Source organism: Lactuca virosa, chromosome 8 (assembly GCF_052849685.1).
Source record: "Lactuca virosa cultivar CGN04683 chromosome 8, Lactuca_virosa_CGN04683_v6, whole genome shotgun sequence".
NCBI classification, from domain to species: Eukaryota; Viridiplantae; Streptophyta; class Magnoliopsida; order Asterales; family Asteraceae; genus Lactuca; species Lactuca virosa.
The window spans coordinates 6599432-6620975 of NC_136433.1; the positions used below are offsets into that span (position 1 = coordinate 6599432).

At 38.8% G+C, this 21544-nt stretch overlaps 1 protein-coding gene across 1 annotated transcript; it reads right to left on the reverse strand.

Moving 5' to 3' along the window:
• Positions 1-19539: 19539 nt before the first annotated feature.
• Positions 19540-21212, reverse strand: LOC145134791 (fantom protein). The gene is made up of 3 exons (XM_079069622.1): positions 20154-21212; positions 19848-19924; positions 19540-19758 (listed from the first exon to the last, which is right to left on the reverse strand). Exons 1-3 carry the CDS (start codon positions 21000-21002, stop codon positions 19638-19640), a joined length of 1047 nt encoding a protein of 348 aa, XP_078925748.1. The 5' UTR covers positions 21003-21212; the 3' UTR covers positions 19540-19637.
• Between the last annotated feature and the right edge of the window lie 332 nt (positions 21213-21544).

The window sequence follows — 21544 nt, forward strand, 5'->3', positions numbered from 1 at the left end:
ACTAACTTCCATGGAAATGAGCAAAACTCATGCATGGCCACAAGAAGACCTTCAAGATGGAAACTTTTCTGTACTTGGGACTCATATAGCACTAAGGGTGGCAACCCTAAGCCTAGAAACAGATTTGGACCATAAAAATCCATTATTGGGACCAAAAAGTTCCAAAACACCTTTATCATAGATCTAAGCATACATAAGGCAAGTTGTGAGCTTTTTACCTCAAATGAGTGCTAAATGGTGATGATATCTCAGATCCTTGAGCTCAATCTACTAAAGTTCTTCTTCACCAACTTCCTCTTTCTCCTTCCAAGCTTCAAACCACCAAAATGAGCTTCACAAGATCAAAATCACACAAAGATGAAGAAGGTTAGGTTTCTAGGGTTTCTGAGTCAAGGTGGTTGGTAAGGAGGCTAGGGTTTGGTACATAATGAGGTATTTATATGGCTTAAACCCTAAAAATTAGGGTTTTGAGTCTGCTGGCGTACGCTGCACGTACTCCATGGTACGCTGCACGTATGCGTATCGATCCCCCGCATCCAATGCTGCACTACGCCCAGCGTACGTCTTGAGACAGCCCACTTATAACGTCCCACTCACTAAAGGTCCAAATCAATAATCCAACATTAATCTCATAGTCCAACAACTAATTACAAAGATTAAATAATTAGCATTACCTTAAGTCACGGGTGTTACAATACCACTACTTATGCATCCTATCACACCAGGATATATATATATATATATATATATATATATATATATATATATATATATATATATATATATATATATATATATATATTGATGTGACATCGGCTCCGACCACCTGCTCTGAGGGAGTGCTTCTACGCCGGAGACAGATCTGCGAGGTCACAACAAACAAGGCCGTTAGAGCCGTCCCAAGGACAGTGCCCCGGGAGCGGGCTCCGACGATCAAGTTAGATCATCTCCGATCTACCAGCTGATCTAACTTGATCGTCGGAGTCCGCTTCCGGGGCATAGTCCATGGGGCGGCTCTAACGCATCTCTCTGTTGTGACCTTGAAAATTCGTCTCCTGCGTAGAAGCACATCCTCAGAGCTGGTGGTGGGAGTCGATGTCGCATCATTTGGCGCCATCCCGGACTTGAACGAGTAGCCACCATCTCAGTTGGTCTCAAGTTCGTTTTTGCCCATATCTGTTCAGATCTGATGTGTTTTCATCTAAGGTTTGCTCAGATCTGTTCATTTCTACACTTCTTAGTTCAGATCCGTTTGGATATTGGCAAAGATCTATCCAGATCTGATTAGCTATGTTTCAGATCTTTCGATCTGATGTACTTTTTGTTCAAATCTGTAGATCTACTTCGTTTTTGTTCAGATCTGTAGATTTGCTCTTGTTTTTGTTCATTCAAACATCTTTCAAGCTTATAAAAACCCTACCAGATCCATTTTCGTTTGTATTTTAATGGATTATCCAGTAAGTTGGGGAGAAAAGAGGTTTTTATGAGTTTTTCCCCATCTTTGTTCATATTTTCGAATTTTATTCAGCAAGTTGAAGAACAAACAATATTTTACAGGTGTTTACCTCTTTTGCTTGCTCATTATCAAGAAAATTGGTTTTTGGTTCCTGATTTATCATGAACAACTTCATTCAAGTTGTTTATTTGGTGCTTCCTCTAGAAGCTTAGAGATGGAAAACAAAAGATTTTCAGATATGTTGAGCAAGCTGAAAAGTAAAGAAAGTTTAATGAGAAGAAAACTTTATTAGATCCGTTTTTATTTAATATGTTGTCGTTTTTTCAGCAAGCTTGAGAAGAAAAGAAATTTTTGTTGTTTTCTTTAGAAGTTTGAAAAAAGAAAAGAAGTTTTTGTGGGTTTTGCCCTACTTCAGTTTATTTTGATGATTTATTGAGCAAGAAGAGGAGAATATATATATATATATATATATATATATATATATATATATATATATATATATATATATATATATAAAAGCTTTTATTCTATTTTCAGTTCATGTTCGCAAGAAAATCTTTTAGCTCATAATTTTCTATGAACAAGACCTTCTCAGGTCTGTTTTGTTAATGTTTTGGAGTTTTAGAATGCTCAAAACCCAACATATACATGGTGTTCGCCGCGAACTCCTGGATATCCCTCCTCAAAATAGGGTTGCATGTACACCATAGGAGTGTTAGAATGCTCAAAACCCAACATATACATGGTGTTCGCCACGAACTCCTGGATATCCCTCCTCAAAATACTCAAATACCGAGTCAGACGAGCCTGCTCTATGGATACCTGCTCAGGGCAAAACAAAGCCCTCTCATGAAACATCCTGGTGATCTCAGTCACCGTCTTTGTCTTCTGCTTGAGAGACAGGAACTCATGGGCCAACCTTTCCTGCTTAATCGCGGGTACAAAATCATCCCTGAATATATCAGTAAACCTCTCCCAGATCATCACAGTATGCTCTGCAATAGAGTAGTCAGCTGTCACAAACTTCCACCAGTCCTCCGCTCCCAAGCGAAGTAAGTTCAATATAAATCGAACCCTCAAATTCTCCAGACAGGAGCAAGTATAGAAACATCCCTCAACACCAGGGATCCATCTCATAGCGGTAATTGGATACTGGGTCCCATCAAACTCGGGTGGCTTTGTGTTGGTGAACTCCCAATACCACAAAGAATCACCCCCCTGTGGTCTCACATCAGCAAGAGCTGTGGTAGCTGCGGCAATAGCAACCTCAGTGACAGCGGCATAACGCTCATCAAAAGTCTCAATCAACGTGGTCTTGACAGACCCAAACATCTCCGGGAAAGCCTCTCTGATAGTTGTGGCCACCTCCGCGGCAACAATCCTGCGGATCTCATCATCACTGGCACTCGGCCTCTCGGGGTCGCTGGAGCCTGAACCTCGGGTAACCACCATACCCAATCACATAATAAAATTATCAGCAAACAAGCTAATGCGCAAATACCAACACTCACACCCCTACAAGCTCTTTGGTCCCTTGAGGTTATTCCTCGAGTCGCGTATGGATCCAATGCTTCCAGTAGTATGGGCCCAATACTACCTTCCACACCAACCCGTATTTGTCTCGAGTAATACCCTCAAGACCCTAAGTCTCAAGGACTCTACCTCCTCATATCAGCTAAGAACTCGCCTTGTAGGTTCCTTGGAACCACTACTAAGCATCTAAACACTAACTCCAAACTTCTCCCCAAAATTGCTCCGCCTCCTGAGACCTCCGTTGTCCTCGCCATTTACTTCACATATGCCAACTGTACATAGTACGAGACTCAATAGACATTCGAATAGATGATCCTACCTCAAATCCACAACCAAACAAGGAACATGAAGAAAGGCTAAATCAGGCATTCTAAGGCTATAAAATCCTAACTATGTACAACTATGTAGCATACACTATGCAAATAGTAAAGACGATTCAATCTCACAAGAATGAACTCCTAAGCTAAGGCATCACAAACCAGGCAACATTTCACACTATCTCTGCAAGATTCATTAGCCTACCTATATCTAGCATGCAATTCTATCAGCTCATAATATAAACATATATGCTCTACACTACTCAAATATAAATCGAGGTATTTTGGGAAACTACCGCTCGAGCGCTGGCTGATTGTACACATTGTTTCTCTGAGGTTTTTCCACCTGTAAAAGTCTTTATTTCTTGTTAATTTCTTAAAAATCTTTCAGATCCTTATTTTGAGTTTGGAATCACCTAGAGGTTCATCCAAGTCCCTCAAACCAGGGTTCTGATACCAAATTGTAACACCTCAAAATTTTAGACCAAAATTTTCATTTTTAAATAACCAAAATCAAAGTTTCATAACCAAGTTATCAAGTACATGAAAATAATAAACAACCAGTATCATAAATATCAGAGTTCAGAAACATGTCCCAATAGTAAATTCTCCAGCGCGTGTGTGTACAATCAGACCTTCGCCTTCCCGCGGTCCTGAGAAGTACCTGCCACATATAAATCAACAATTGTAAGCACAAAGCTTAGTGAGTTCCCCAAGACACCACATACAACACAACATACATAAACAACTATTGGTTATCAGCAACCCTAAGGACTATCATCAATCCCGATGAGCTAACAGCACGCCCGGTGGGTTATCAGCAACCCAGGTTGGCTATCAGCAGCCCCAGTCACGTATAATTAGCATAACATAATCATAATAGCTAGACCCAACTGGTCATAAAAAAATACAGCTATCCTATATTTCTACCATACAGGTAAGAGTAAGTGAGGAGACTCACCTGATACTGACAACACGAAAACCTAGCACCCAAACTGCCGGATCTAGACTCCGCCTAGTCAACAAAATAATTAACCCTAATTAATAATTAAGGTCAAAACCTCACTTGCGAGTCCAAATCCCACGGCTAAACCTTCTACGGCAAAAGGACCATTTTGCCCTTCTTATGGTCCAAAAACCCTAAACTTGACCAAGGGTCAAAGTCAACGAAAGTCAACACTCAGCGCGTACGCTGAGCGTACTACTCCATACGTTGGGCGTACAACAAGGTCAGCATGCATCAGAGGAGGATCAGACTACACTGTGCGTAGCAAGGAGTACGCCCGACATAATCCATCAGTCACTAAATCCACTAAGTTGGTGTCTTAATCCTTTAAGACAACCAACCCAAATACATATCTAACTAACTTAAGACATCTCAATCCATAAAGTCGTGGGCTTTAAACCATTACATGGCTAGGAAAGGCTCAAAGCATCACTTCATCCATTCTACCCAACTTTACTCATGCATGAGCCAAAGGGGAAGATCAAGCAAGCATTTTTATGAATCTGAATGTCCTAATATGCATGAAAGGACAACTTAAACCCTCTGGAGAGTCCCAAACTCATAAAGGTCCAAACTTAGGGACTTTTTTGCTCATAAATCTTAAACCAAAAAGATCTAGAAGAACACTTGCCAAGGTATAAGCTTTATACCTGAAAATGATGCACAAAGGTGGGAAGTTTCTGGATCTTCAAGCTTGCTAGCACCTTCCTCTTCTTCTCTAACCTTCTTCTACAACTACAAGAGCCAAGAACACTTAAAACTTGAAATAACACACACACAAGCCACTCACACGAGATTAGGGTTTATGGAAGGATTGGAGGCTGAATAAGGTTGCCAGAAATGAAGCCATAATGTTCTTTAAATAGAGGCAACCTTTAAAATTAGGGTTTTACATCTGAGCTAGTATGCCCAACGTACCACATGTATGCCCAGCGTACTAGCTGGCTCTCTGCGACCATGCATGCTGCATGAGTACGCTACGCGTACTCATATGTAAGCCCCGCATACAACCCCTTTTTGCAATCTTTTTCTATTAAGGACCAAATGTGACACTTTTGATAAAGATTCAAGGAATGATAAAATGTACCTCATTTCAGGATGTTACATTTTGGTGGTGTTAAATTGGCCTCGAACAGGCTGCTTTTATGGGTTAGAGTCTAGAAACTTAATCTAGTAGTTTGTTTACATGCTTAAGGGTGAATGGTAGAAATTTTTAATCTTGATTTATATTTTTAGGTGTTGAAAAGTGACATTGTATGAGTAGGTTCTGGGATACATTTGGAGGTTTATTCTGCTACTTGAGGTGAGTTTCTCACTACACATAGTGATGTTGTGCATCCTTTACCTTAGCCCGTGTGTGCTTATAGGATGTGTATGCGGGTAACCCTTGGTTGGGTTAGTGTCTAGTATGGGATTGGGCGTAACCAATGTGTCCCAAGGGATCGACAAACTGAGAAAGGGTAATCGGGTGTAGCCAATGTGTCCCAAGGGGTCAATGTACCGAACAAGGAGGATCGAGCATAGCCAATGTGTCCCAACGAATGTATATATGGTTGTGTGACTAATGTTGTTGATATATGTGTGTTTCTTTGACATGTTTGTGTGGTTGTGTGACTAGTGTTGTTGATATTTGTGTTTTAGGGGTAGAGCTTGTATGATATGATATTGTGTATGTGTGAAATTCACTAAGCTTTGTGGTTACCCATTTTCCCTTAAAATATTGTTTCAAGATTAAAAGATATCCAGGATGGCAGGACGTGACAACACAAAATGGATCAGAACAGATTGATGGAGTTTTTATGTTGAATTAGATTATGTTTATTTGATTTTGGAATTTACAATTAACAAATAGTTTTTAAAATTGCCTTGATCTTGGGGTTGTGGTTTTGAATATATTTATATTGTTTTTTAAAAGTAAAAATTTATTGTAAATTTTTGGGATGTTACATTTTGTTGTGTTATTGAAACTCCTGATGAAAGATTTATAAAGGCAAATAACAAAAAATACGTTAATATAAAGAAGTATTTTTCAATATTTGTAATTTGGAAAAATTAGGACATTGTTTCTTTTAATAAGTAAGAGGCTAACTGTAACATCCCAAAATTTCAAGACTAAAAATTTCGTTTTTAATTAAGTAATTTATAAAACAGTTTACTGAAAACATCATCTATATCATATCAAACCCACAAACCCATAAGTCAAATGTCATAAAACATGTCATGGAATAATAATGTCAGAGTACAATCCGAATAACATCATGGTGCGGAAAATAATGATGCGATGCGCTGCTACCGAGCCGGCTCCTTTCCCTTCGAAGAAGAAGGACCTAAAACAAAAATTGTAAACCGTAAGCACAAAGCTTAGTGAGTTCCCCCATCATACCACATACCAAACAATAAACATATTTCCAAGCATATCTGGGCGCACGGCCTACCCTGCTGAGCATACCGGGGTGCTCAACCTACCCCTGCTAGGCATACCGGGGTGCCTAACCTACCCCATGTCAGACATATCTGGGTGCCCGACCTACCCTCCGGTGTATCTCAACCGGTTACGGGGACTATTTCACCCCTACCACTACCAGATAACATAAACATACTATCAGGCATACCGGGGTGCCCGACCTACCCCTTGGGTCCTTTCGACCTGATACGGGGACTATTCCCCCTACTACCACTATCAAATGACATCATACCAGGCTAGCACATAAAACATAACAGATAGTGGCAAACCCAAATAACTATCACAAAGACATTTATCTGACATACAACTCCTACTAGTGGGCCGACATTGTGGCCGTAGACCCACTTCTACTGGAAGGTAACTCGCCTTAATGTCGTGCAGTAACTGAACTGTCCTCAGTGCTAGGATCAACTCTCCTCAAACTCCTACACATAACAGTCTCCTTTAGTTACCCTTCATATTCATATCCCCTTTAAGGGTCAATCTTGGGTAATGGTCAAAGTCAAAGTCAAAGTCAACACCATGGTCAAAGTCAACATCCTGGTTGACTCAGCTCGTCGAATTGGTCCATCAACTCGTCGAGTTCCACAATTCAGAGAATCTCAAATTCGCGATCTGACTCGTCGAGTTATCCTCTAACTCGCCGAGTTTCTCCTTATGACAGAATCATGACTTTCCATTTGAACTCGTCGAGTCCTTCCTTGGACTCGTCGATTTCTCCTTCATACAGTCGGGACATTTGCTCACTGGCTCGGCGAGTTCATCCTTGGACTCGTCGAGTTCTTGACCTTTAGGTCCAAAACACGTCTAACTGGTTGAGTCATCTTCTAGACTCAACAAGTTGCTTAGTATTAGAGAAGGTTGGGGGAACCACGACCCGACTCGCCGAGTCCTAAGAACGACTCGTCGAGTCCCCCATCATCCAAAACTAACAGTCGATTTCAGTCGGGCTTAACGCATCCAAAACATAGATCTGGCCTCCTAGAATCGATATAACACGTAAATTTTCTAACTTTACGTGCATGCATGGGCTAATTAGCTCAAAAAATCCTAAAAAGTGGTTCATAGGATGCATGGGACTCCCATGGCCATAAAGTTGGTACCTTTATGCCATGGAGTCCCTCAAGGACCCTGGATCTGAAGTCTAAACCCTAAAACATGCTTGCATCCATGAATGGTTCCAAAAATGGCTCCTTAAAGCCCTAAAGTACCCCAAAAAGATATCAACTAGATGAATGGACAAGGTATATACTTTATACCTCAAATGAGCTGGAAATGGAACACAACCTCTGGATCTACTTGCTTCCTCTTGAAATCCCAAGCTTCTTCTTCCTTCTCAAGCTTCAAAACCACCACAAACACACAAAATGGCTCAAGAACACTCAAAATGGGTTAGGGTTTCGGATTAGGGTTTTCTGGACTAAGGGAGGCGATGAGGGAGGCCACAATGGGTGTCTTAAGGTGTTTAAATATGGTGCAAACCCTGAAAATTAGGGTTTCACTCTGGCAGACCTACTCGTCGAGTCGAGGCTCCTCGACTCGTCGAGTAGACTTCAAGTCCCGCGTCCAACATATCTAATTCCTACTCGACGAGTTTGGGGCCTCCAACTCTTCGAGTCCCTTAGCAAATATGAATAATTCTCAATTAAATACGTACCAGGAACCGGACGTTACACTAACAAAAATATCAAATTCGTCCTGCCAATTGCTATATTTCATGTGTATTTATTTATTTTATTTATTTATTTGTTTATTTATTAACCTCAAATTATTTTTAGATTATTTAACATGTTGGTATCTTTTTGGTGGTAAATAAACATTTTAGGTAATTCAAAGTATATGTTTAGTTAAATATTTCACAACAATTTGTTACACAAAATTTTGAAGTAATTTGCAAAATTTGAGACATACTTTACGAAAGTTAATATTCAATGTTTTATTATTATTATTATTTAGATTAATTTACATACTGGGACCATGTGGTAGCATATGTGCGTATTTAATATGCTAGATTAGTCTCATTTTATCTTGTCCGTATTCACATGGTGTATTTATGGTTTTGGGGAATTATTAAACAGTTCAATAGTATAATATGGAATGAAAGAATAAAAAGAGAAAAGGAGAAAAGAGTTTGATACCAAATAACGTTTGATTATTGACAGTACAAAGTACACAACCATAACTACTTATAATCTGACATGTATGTATGTGTGATAAATGGATTTCGTTATATTTTAATGATTTGCCGTATGAGAGGGATGGTGAGGGCTACATAAAGTCCCGTCTTGAAATTGACGCATCACATATAGTATTAACAATGATTATATTTTTGAAACACTCACCGAAAAAATGTCTATCAATTAAGATTCTGAATAACGTTAGACGTTTAACGATAAGTTAAGATTCAAGTTTTCACGAGTGGTGTCGACTGTCGAGTCATATCGTTTGTAAGGTAAGACTTATTGCGACAATTTTGTATATAATTTAATAATTCTATACATTTTCTACTATTATTTATTTTTATATACATATATTAATTAAGACGATATTTTAAAAGGTTGTGTCAAATACAAGTCTTTCAGTCATGACAAGGTTTTTAGAACTTTACTGTCAATAGATATTATAAAAATGTTTGTCTATAAATATTGTAGAAACAGAGGATTTGAGTACATTCATCATGAGGGATGTAAACAAATTAACAAAGGTGTTACACATATTGGCAAATGTAAGGTATAAACATATATGAACCATTTATCAATTCCGTTTGTTTCAAACTTGAATTATCAAATGTATGGAATCAATGTGTAATAATAGGTTTAATTTGTGGTATGTGTCCTTTAGAAAATTAGATGTTTCGATTTTATGTTTGTGCAATCGTGCATGCGGTTCAAAGTTTTTAGAGATTTGTGTAGACACCGATTAAGGATGACAGGAGTTGAAGAGTGTCCAAAACAATATGTTTCAAAATGTTAGACAAGGAATACAGTGTCACATTCGTTATTTGGTTCAGTCAGCTTAATACTTCAAATGGTAAAGAAGAAATTATGTTCATTATACGAGATATATATTTCTCAGTCGATTGTTACGTCTCACCGGATAAAGTTTAAGCATTCCATAAGGGAAGTCTCAAGTTTAAACATTGGTTTCAATCAAGAGATGGACAGGAGAAGGATGTCCGATGCATTTCTAAACAGGAATAGTCATCTCCCCCAAACCTCACAAATATTGGAGAGTGGGGGTGGTAGCCTGGTAGGGAACCCATTTATCTCATGTAGAGACATACATAAACAATTTATGATATGAGTGCGAATAAAACATAAAATGTGCTCCGTGTGTCTAACAATGGAATCACTAAACTATTCTTGTATGTTACAAGAAGATAAGAGGTTACGAGTAAACCAATTATGAGTATTAGCAATAAAGGTTGTGTGTCATATAAAAGAAGGATGATAGGTGATACCAGGGTGTACTCCTTTCATTTTCCTCAATTTTACTCTTCCACATCAGTATCACATCATTTCTACCTATTCTCCCATCATACCCTTTTAACCTAGAAAATTATCACCTTTTATTTTTTCATTTTTATAAATAAAAGAGTAAATTACACGAATCGTCTCTCGTGCACGTGCCAAAATGTACGTTCAGTCTCTATTTTCAAATGGAGGAAACCAGACGTTTGCTCCAACAGAATCGAGAGGAAGCTGCCATACCGATCGAACAGCCCGAGTTGAACGAAGGGTAGTCTGAGGAGGGGAACTACAGTGGGACCGTTGGTCAAGCCAACCCACCAATAGTTCGACAAAACAACCAGGATGACGGAGTCGAGAGGAATGGATGCAAGTACAAGGATTTTCTGACTTGCAAGCCATCGACTTTTACTGGAAAGCAAGATCCGATCGGAGTCATGGATTGGATCTCGGAGATGGAGTTAGCTTTCATGACGTGTGGTTGCAGAGGCAAGTTACAGACCACCTTTGCAGTACGTCAGTTCCGAGGAAGCGTTGTGCGATGGTGGAATACCCTGGGGAAGACTCTAAGCCCCAATGAGCCCCTGCAACTGACATGGGCAGAGTTTTTAGTGCAGTTCAAACGCAAGTACTGCTCAGCCCAAAACCTGCTCGAGCTAGAGAACCAATTCCTGACCTTGAAGAAAGGAAGCATGTCAATTGATGAATACACCAACAACTTCACAAAGAAGATGGAGTTCGCCTTGCGTGTTGTTTCGGATGAGCTGACGAAAATCGACAAGTACGCAAAGGGACTTCCATGGGAGTACGCGGTGCCAGTGCGTCAGGCACCTACTCTGGAGGCAGCTATCTAGGCTGCCAAGTCTGTGGAGGATATGATTAAGGGAAGAGCTACCAGCAAGGTTGAGGTTGGCGAGAAGAGGAAGTTCGAGGGGTCTGCAAAGACTAAAAATAAGAAGATCAAGTCTGGTTCAAAAGAGTTTAGTGGAGGAGGAATCGAGGCGAAATGGTGCGAGAAGTGCAAGAAGAAGCACTTCGGGAAATGTAGCGAGGAAGTGACCTGCTACAAGTGTGGGAAGATCGGGCATTACGCCAACGAGTGCACCGCCAATAAAAGGGTGTGTTATGAATGTCGTGAAGAAGGGCACGTTGCTAAGGATTGCCCGAAGAAGAAAGAGGCGGCAAGACCAAACATTCCACCAAAACCAAAGGCAAGAGCGTTCCATATGATCCTTGACGAAGCAGATGGCAATGAAAGGGATCAGGAATGAGGATCTATGAAGTAGTCGTGTAGATAGTACCACGTGGTGTAGCCTATTTGAGGCATAATATAGGTTGAACTTGAACACCTATGTAATCGTTTCAAGGAATAATATAAAACCTTAGTTTTGTTATCTGATGTGTCAAGTTGTTATGTGATTTTCTTGTATGGTGACTTGGGTGAACTGTGAGACAATACTTGGGACGAGTATGAGTAGGTGTGAAAGGTAGTAGAGACCTATACTACCGGAAGCACAAGACTCACACTTGGATCAGGGAAAGTCACAAGGTTGCCAAGAAACTAGTAATTGACTTCGTTTTATTCGAGTATGTCGTTACCATTGTTTCGGTAATGATTGAGAAGATGATTATTATTCCGACCCTAGAGGTCATATCATGTCGAGTCCGACTAAGATGAGTATGTTACGTGGTTCAGAGAACCAAGTTTGATGTAGCATCCGACTTAAGCCAGAAGATTGAAGTAAAAGATAGTCAAAGCGATTGTGATCGTTGTTAAAGTAAGAAACTTGTAGTTAGAAGTGCTACGTACTAGAATGTGATTATATCACATTAGAACATGAAGGAAGGTATAGTCTGTTCTGGAATTTGACTCTAAGAGACCTGAGTCTAAGTGTTGCAACATACGACGAGAGGTCATTAGAACGAGGCACATCAATCTATTATAGAAATCAAAGAATTTATTCTTAAGTTTGTTAAGAAGAAGAAGGAGTCTCCAGTAAGGATCAAGATTGTGACTTGAAGGTCATAATTTGGAGTCTAATGTGAGATAGGGAACATGTGCAAGATTGAGCACCACCTGTAGTCAAGGAGTCTAAGAGTTAGATACTCGTTCGAAGAAACATCAAAGTTACGATTATCACTTAGGATGAAGAGATAACGTATGGAGTCATCATGTGAGCCCTGTTTCGTTGATGATTCCGGGAAGTAATCATCCTAAGGGGGAGATAATTGTAACGCCCGTAGATCCGGGCTAGTCAATTTAGAGATAATAGGGGTCGAAAATGACTTTTCGACAAAATATTATTTAGAATAAATAATCTTAACCAAGTTGTATAATATGTCTCAAGGGTTCCGTACATATAAAGAACGCCGAAATCCGAGTTATAACAAAGAACTTATGACCCGTCGAAGTTTCGCGACGGAACCGACACGGCACCGGGGAACGTAAAAAGTGAATTTACGATAGAGGAATTTTTAGCCTTAGTGATCTAAACAAAATTTGTAGTATACGTTAAACCGAGAACATACAAAAAGAACGCCCAAATCTGACTTCGTATGAGGAAGTTATGACTTTTCCAAGATTCGGCATAGCAGTGCACGACCCGAAACTCGAATTTTAGATCAATCGGTTTTTGGCCTACGCGACCTAAATGAGAATTGAAGATCTCATTAATAGGAACTGAACGGTAAAAATACAGACGAAAACGGAGTCCGTATGTGAAAGATATGAATTTTACGCGGACATTTAACAGTATAATCTTCTTGTACTATTAAATTTAAGATCGGTCGAGAATTAGCCAAAGGAGTCTAAATGAAAGTTGTAGAACTTGTTTTTACCTACGCGTGGATATAAAGAACGTCAAAAACGGAGCTCGTATGCGAGAGTTATGATTTTTCTAAGTCGGGAGGGTGCTGTGCGAGTTTTGGTGACGCGGCGCGATCACAGCCGTTGCTTCCTCCCCAAGGCTAGCCACCAGATGGTGACATGTGGCACATTACGCCCAGCGTAATTTTGAGTATGCCTAGCATACTCGGCGCTGACAGCCTATAAATAGAGGCGCAAATCTCTCATTTTCTTCACAACTCTCCACTTCTTTCCTCCCAAATACCCCCAAACCTTCAAGGTTTTTCCCTAGCACCTCCAAGGTGTTAGAAGAAAGTCCCGGAGCACCGGGAAGCTCCGAGAAGAAGATCTTTCGGCTCAGAAACGCTGCTCCAAGCGAAGCCCGATTTTCGAGAAAACCCGCTGTAAGTGAGCTACGCCTACGCTATTTTTAATATAGTTTTTATTTAATTATAGTAACGTTATTAGGACTTTATAATAATTATTTAGGCTATTATTATGGGTTATATAAGTGTCGTTATAATATCTTTTTAACCATTCGCGGTACGGGGAATCTGGTTTAAAGGGCCGCATAGGGTTGCTGGATTTCAGAAGTGCTATATGCCAAAATGATCCTGCCCTCCGGTGTTTTATGTCTGGCCCCTGTCTGTACGTAGTGGGTGAAGAGCATTGTTTAACGCTTATATAATAGTAATAATAGCTAGACTATTAATTAGTCTCAGTGAATATTATACTAAACCCTAGTGGTAATGATACTAGGTTTTGTCGAAGGAAATTGTTTTAAGAGTAACGAAGTGCTGTCCGAGTACCGAGTCACCACCTTTTCAAGTGAGTGCATAGTTACTTTCATCTTACACATAGATATGAGTATTTTATATAAATTACGTGCTACGTGTGCATATTATCTGTATACTTGCTATCTATGCTGGATGAACGCTTTTATACATGTTTTAAATGATTTAAACTCTATGTGTATTTTATGTCTACAAAATGTGTTGGGTAAAACATGGGTAGATGTAATAGTTGATGTGTGACAAAATAAAATAATGAGAGGCCTCGTTATAGATGTTATTGATGATCCAGTCATCTAGCGGAGTATAGATGACGACCACGGACTATTCTAGACAGTCCAGTGGAACGCTAGCAGGCTCGTAACCTGTAGGTGTTTATTTGAATTGTGTGCTCACCAGCAATACTCCATCCCCCACATGGTTGCCTTATTTTACATGAATTGCTGAGGAACCCCCGAAGCATGTGTTGTCACCCCAATGAAAGTCCTTAGACTAGGTCCCTTGTGTTAGATGTTTTAGGGATGTAAAGTGAGGATAACGGGAAGGGGTAATCGGGTTTGATTGGTTTGATAAAGTTAATAAACTTATTTATTGTGGGTTGAAAACCCTATGTGCTCACCAGGCTCCCAAGCCTGACCCACACAGTTTCTTCTATTACAGGTAGTGACGCATGAGCATAGATATGCTGTTTGGGATGAGAGATTTCAGATATAGGCCTGTAGATATGAATAAACGTAGTAAGGCTTATATTGTACTGTTTATGCTTTTGATCTGTATCGAACATGACATCCAGAGGTTTTAATGAATTACATTTCTTTGGAAATGCTTTGATAAATCTTTATCATATTTTATTTTGGGAACAAATTCCGCAACACTTTTATTTAAAATGTTACTATGATTTTCAAACAAAGCATAAACAAAATCGGTCTTTTCTGGCCGTGAAAATGGGGATGTCACATCTGATGGGTACAATGAACGCCACTCCGCCATCATGTTATCTTTCCGTCTCTCTTGCCTCCTCTCTGGGTATCACATCTGCACACACACATGTGTGTGTGTGTGTTTTGGTTCTTTGTTCTCTTTGATTAGTTGTTGTGAGGATTTGGATGAAGATGACGTCGATGCTTGGTAGATGAAGATAACGCCGGAGGTGATGGTTGTCGGTGAGATTTAGAGTAAAAGGATCAGGTAGTGTGAGAGATGCAAAGAGAAAAATGGAGGGTTCTTAGAGCATCCAGAGTCCATTGAACTCCTTAGAGTTCAATGGATTGCCACATCATTAGCACATCAACATTTCACCTTTTATTCAACTTTACTCTTTGACACCCACATTCCATTAAACCCAACACAGTTTAATGAAATTCCACATTTTCATCATTATATTTTTAAACATAATTATAAATTTAAAAATAAAAGATATAATGGTTAAAAAAAATACATTAATTAAAAATTACGAAACCTAAAACATTTAATACCTAAACATACATTAATTATATATTTCTTTTTAAGTGAGTTTTTATTTTTAACTACTTCATTTGTATTATTTATTTAAAAAACAAGAAGACACCTAAAAATTGATTTATTAAATAATATAATACCTAAAAATATGGTTAATTTTATTTGTGGTTTAATTAGAAAAATAAAATCAAATATAAAAATATAAGAGAATATGATTACATATATATTTTGTGTAACAACGTAAATTTTCCAACCAAAATTTTCATTTTTAAATTAATATAAAACAGATATCACATCTTTCCAAAAATCTCAAGTAATAATTATCCACAAAAATTTCAAAACATTTATTCGAAATCCCAGGTCATCACTCCTTCTCGATGTAGGTGTACAATCATGTCGGTGCCTTCCCGAGGTCCTCGGAAGTACCTGAAACACATAACACATAACACGGTAAGCATAAATGTTTAGTGAGTTCCCCAAAATACCACACACAGCTCATTAGCCACTCGAGGCTGTAACTCAATAAGACCCTCCGGTCAATGTGTCTCAGTGGGACCCTCCGGTCCCATAACTCAGGTTGGATCCTCTGATCCCTCTACTCAATACTCAAATAAACATAGCATACATATCACAAGCAAAAATAGAATATCTCAATACAAATAACATGACATCTTAAACACAGAGTATGCACATAAGACCCTCCGGTCACACGTAGGTTACCACTCAAGGTAAGTATAGTGAGAAGACTCACCTCGCGACTAGTAGGAAATAGATACACACTTGATAATCCGGACTAGCCTTCACCTAACACATTAAACGAGCATCTCAATTAATAACACACTTTTACTCTTTCCAACTATAGCCCTCCTTGCTCATTCTCTAACCCTTGGGATGGGTAAAAGACCCTTTTACCCCTCCAGATTTCCCAGAAGTTCCTAACCAACCCACACACGAAGTCAACAGACCAGGTTGACCCAACTCGCCGATTTCACCCATGTGACTCGCCAAGCCCAATCGTATTTCTCACTGTTCTCACAGGGATTCACTCAGCTCATCGAGTTGACCCCCAACTCGACGAGTTATCTCTGGGTCAATGGTACTGGGTCGAACCCGATCCGACTCGTCGAGTCATCTCATAGACTCGGCGAGTCGTCTCCATTGCATCACTCATATGGTCTCCTGAGGTCAGATATGGAACTCTAACTCATAGATCTGGCCTTCTAGCATCCAAAAGTCACGTAAAGGTCTGAACTTGGGGTTCATGCATGGTGTATATTGCTCTATATACCATTATGACTCCATTAAAGCTTCAAAGCTTCAAAGCTCCAAGGTTACTCAATCATGGCTTTCTACTTTCTGGTTCTCTGGACCTTACAAGGTCCAGATCTATAGAATAACTCGAAAAAGGGTTTGGATGCACCCAAAACCCCATCAAAATGGTGATACAAGCCCTAACTTCACAACCAAAGGAAATCTATTCAATCACAAGGAAGGCAAGAGCTTATACCAGATCTGAAGCTTGAAATGAAGATGAAACTGATCCACAACTCTCCTCTGAGATCCTTGCAATACCCTTGATCTTCTTCTCAAGGAAATGACCTCAAATTAGCCTCTTCCCCTTTCTTGCTCACAAACGACTCTAGGGTTTCTCTCAAGGGATGAATGACACTGATGGCGGGGGGTGTCAAGGAGGCTATAAGTGCCTTTAAATAGGCCCAGGCCCGAGAAAATTAGGGTTTCTGTCTCCAGCGCTGACTCGTCGAGTCGGCTCATCGACTCGTCGAGTCCACTCATTAATCCTAGTCATCAGCCGCGACCCTACTCGACGAGTTGAGGCAGCAACTCGTCGAGTCCTTCCAAAATTCTCAACTTAAACTATTAAAATAATATACCTGGAAAACTGGATGTTACATTTTGTTTGAAATTTAATTAAAAAAAAAGATTAATTTCATTCAACCACTCAATGATCATATAACTCTTCCATTCAACCCTCCTCCATGTCACCACCCACACTTCATTCAACATCTATTCAATCATAATCACCATCTATTCAACTCCTATTAAACCCCCATTGTGGATGCCCTTAGTTTTAGAAGGGTAGGTTGGCTTGGGTTTTGGGAGTGGGCCGATTTTTTTTAATTTATAAATAATAGGAGATTAATTTGAGAAATAAATATCCAAGGGAATATTCGTCATTCGAGTTCTGGTTCAGACTAAAAACGTAACAACACGGTCAATCAGGGATGAAACGTGCAAGTTTAAAACTAATAAGGGACGACCCGAGTTAATTTTAAGAAATAGAGACTAAATACGTAATTTAACACGTATACCAAGGATGAATCGTGTAAGTTACTCTAAATAAATTTATATAGCTACATTTTCGCAAATATAAAAAATTAACAAAAATGAAATATAATTTAATAAATACAAAATTAGTAAAAATATAAATATTTAATTACTTTCAAAATAAAATTACATAATTGTCTAATTAAAATTAAAAACCAAACAAAAACATAACAATAATTAAAATATTATATCATGTTAAATCGTCATATAAGTCATCACCTGAATCCTCGTCGAAATGAACGTCCAAATCGTCATTTCTATCGTCATGGGAATCTATGTACAAATCCACGTCGGTAGGATGTATCATAGCTTTATGAATATGTTCCATTAAATCAGCATGATAGTTGTGATGTATATCGTAGTCATGAACTTCCTTTCTATCCGTCGTGTATTGTGTCGTACCATTATCTACTCCTTTGAAGGTCGACACAATTATGGTTTCATCGTAGTGGGATATCATTTTCCTTCATCATCTAAAATCATATTATGTAATACGATGCACAAATACATTATGCTTTGCAACCTTATGGGATCACATGAACGTGCCATCAGTTTGAGTACTTGTCAACACATCTTAAGGATATCAAATGCTCATTCCACGTCTTTCATAGTTGCTTCTTGGGTCATCTTAAACTTTAATCATTTGTTGTCGTTTGGACATGTCAATGATCGACAAATATAGATTATTCAAGATATATCTTACAAGTAAGATATTACTCACACTTGTATAATATTTCATTCACTTGAAATATCATATCATACGCCTTTACAAGATAGATGTCGTTGAATACCGACGACTGTCAAAAACAATGATGTTGTTGGCACCCACCCTACTAAAGAATACATGTCAGATCAAAAGGTTGTAGGACGTGGTTGCTTCTAAAATTATCGTCGGCACTTATGATCACCTACCATATAATGATCACACCATGCTTTAGGTCACACTGCACATGTCCAAATACATCGAATCAATACTACCTAGCATTCTAGGGAGCTCGTGTTTGTTTTTATTTGTCATGTACAATTTGTGGATGCCATTAATCCTAGGTTTGTACACATTGTTTCGTGCAAACTATAAGCATAACTTTGCGAACTTGTAAACACTATCATGTTGGTCCGCTAAGACATCCTCAAATACTCATCCCATGAGTCTGCCTTGATGTCGTATGTTAAATGACGAATTACGGTTGTGTATTTATGTATTGGCGAAAAACATTTTCTACCTGTCGCATCCCACTTCAATTGAAAATATGGAAACCTACCCTTCAATTCATTAACTGTATGCAGGAATAATTATTTCATCATCCACAACCATTGTTAAAATTTTAGAAGAATTGGGGGGGTGGATTTCTTTCATGTTTACAATTTGATAAGTCACGTGTTAGAGAAAATATCTTCTTTTCCATGAGATGAGATGGTGAAAGGTTGAGTTTTGGGTGGAAGTGTTGCATTCTGTGGTTACATCATATTTTGCTTTTATTGACAGCTTCGACTTGATATTTTTATAAGCCAAGTAGCCAGCTGCCAACCCCACTAGTGTGGACTGTGGACCAATTCTGTGGTTATTCATCTCGGCAAAATTAGGTGAACCAATTAATCTAATCAGTGTGGACTGTGGACCAATTTTATTTGTTTGTATATTTCATTTTCTTGCCTTCGGTAACATAAACTCACAATCAATAGATAATACATATCTTTTCTCTCGATTCTAATGAATCCATGATCACCCTAAGTTTTGAACCAAATTTATACAAAACGACTGGACTACCCTTCAAAACCTGCAAAACAAATGAATCTTTTGGTACACAAGCAGAACAAGATCCATTATGCAAAAGAAACCAAAAATAATAATAAAATTGAAGCCCAACAGAAAAGGTAGCCATTGATTTGCATTGCATAAATTACAGATTTGGCATGTTAAAAGTTAAAACAGCATTACGTATCAAGACTTGTACTATTTCTGCATAGATTTCACACAGCTCTTTAAAATGCCTGAAATATCCTTTTTATTTGTTGTTGGAATGCTTTTAATAAGAATCACAGATGACCCTCCATCTATCTGTTTCTTAAAGGAACTGCAAAAATAATGAAACTATGTTTAAACCTTAACCTAAACTCCCATTTGATTAAAAAAAAAAAGTATGTATGATATGAAGACACATACCTCTTTTCTTGCACATGGCTAGAATTATCCTGTTTCTTTTCATGGTTTGCCACCATTGTCTTGGCTTTTTCGTGTCCCTACACCAGATACCATCAAGAAATGGTCATATATAGAAGGTCTTCCAAAATCCTAACTAAACAAACAGTGAATGGAGCCAGACTGTTACATGACAGATTAGGAAGAAACATAACTCGAGTACACTAATTGCATCCATTGATGATTCATACTCAACAAGCAATTCACTTAAAAATTCACATTAATACAGTTACAGGGAGTGAAACAGATGTTAGATCCGAAGGGCTTTACCTGAGGGGACTTTGATCGAGCCATGGATTCTTCTTTATCTTCATACTTCAATGAATTGCACATCTTCAACTTCTTTTTCTTCTTCTTCTTCTTTTTCTTTTTATTCTCTCCGCCTTGTTCTGCATTTCCCGACTTGGATGATGAACTACACAGCTTCGATTTCTTCTTCTCTACATCACCATTCTCATTTAGACTCTCCTTTCTCTTCTTTCTGTCACTGGTCATTAATCCCTTACCTTTCTTATCCCCAACCTTCCATACATTCTTTCTCCTGTACAACATCTTCTCGAATTTCCAAGATGGAACACTCGTATCGATAACAGTAACCTCTGTTTGCGAATACGCTGTTAGATCCCAATGGCCTTTCTCCTCCTCCTCAACATGTCCAGTTACCTTCAACTCTCGATTGACTTCCTTTGCTGTACGTCGATTGCTCAAAGTCAACGGAAATGGCGACGGCGACGGCGACGGCGGTGGCGAGGAAACCCTGTCCTTTCCAACAGGCACGTTCTGAACATCCGAATTTGTAGAAACAACACAGATTCTAGGGAACTGTTGCTTCCTACAGCTCTTTTTCCTTTTGATTCTCGATAAATCCTGAAATTCTCCCATCTGAAACAGCTCCGATAGTACATTATTCATCACTTCACGACCTTGGATAGTTCCACTATCATCCCGTTTGTCAAGTTTGGGTCTTTTATCGGGCAGCGAAGGATCCGTCGACGTTTGGGGATCAATTTTGTCGAGGGAATTGGAGAGGAAGTGTTCGAGGTTGATGTGATCGGAGTCTGGAAATCCTCTGGATGAACGAAGGCGGTTTAGCCATTTGGATGACTTGGAGCAGAGCATTGGTTGTGGACGAGGAGAAGATTGAAGAGTTGAAGAATTGTAGAATTGATAATTTGAAGAATTGGGATTTGAATTTAGGGTTTGAGAGTCGATGTTGGGAAGAAGTAGCTAAGCTGGATTCATCGGTGAGAAGACGAAAGAAAGAGAAAAGAGAGTACACGTGGAATCGAACGCCTCTTTAATTGACTTTCAGTTTTCTTCTTTCCTTTTCGTCATCGCCGAAAACTACATGCTTTATATTTTATATTAAATAAAGAACAAATTATTGAAACCGTCACTGTGGTTTGTTGAAAATTGCACGTTCAGTCCTATGTTTTTTTTTGAACTCGGACCGTCCCTATGTTTTGATTTTATTACGTTTTTCATCCCTCGTAAAGATAAAAAGACTATATTGCCCTTTGTTTTTTCATTTTCAGTTTTTTATTATTCGTTTATTATTAAATAATATAAATTATTAAATAAGCTTGAAAAAGGATCCACCTAAAACCCTACACCCCACACTCCCCATGTCCTCTCTCGTTTCAGTTCAGCTGAAGAACATC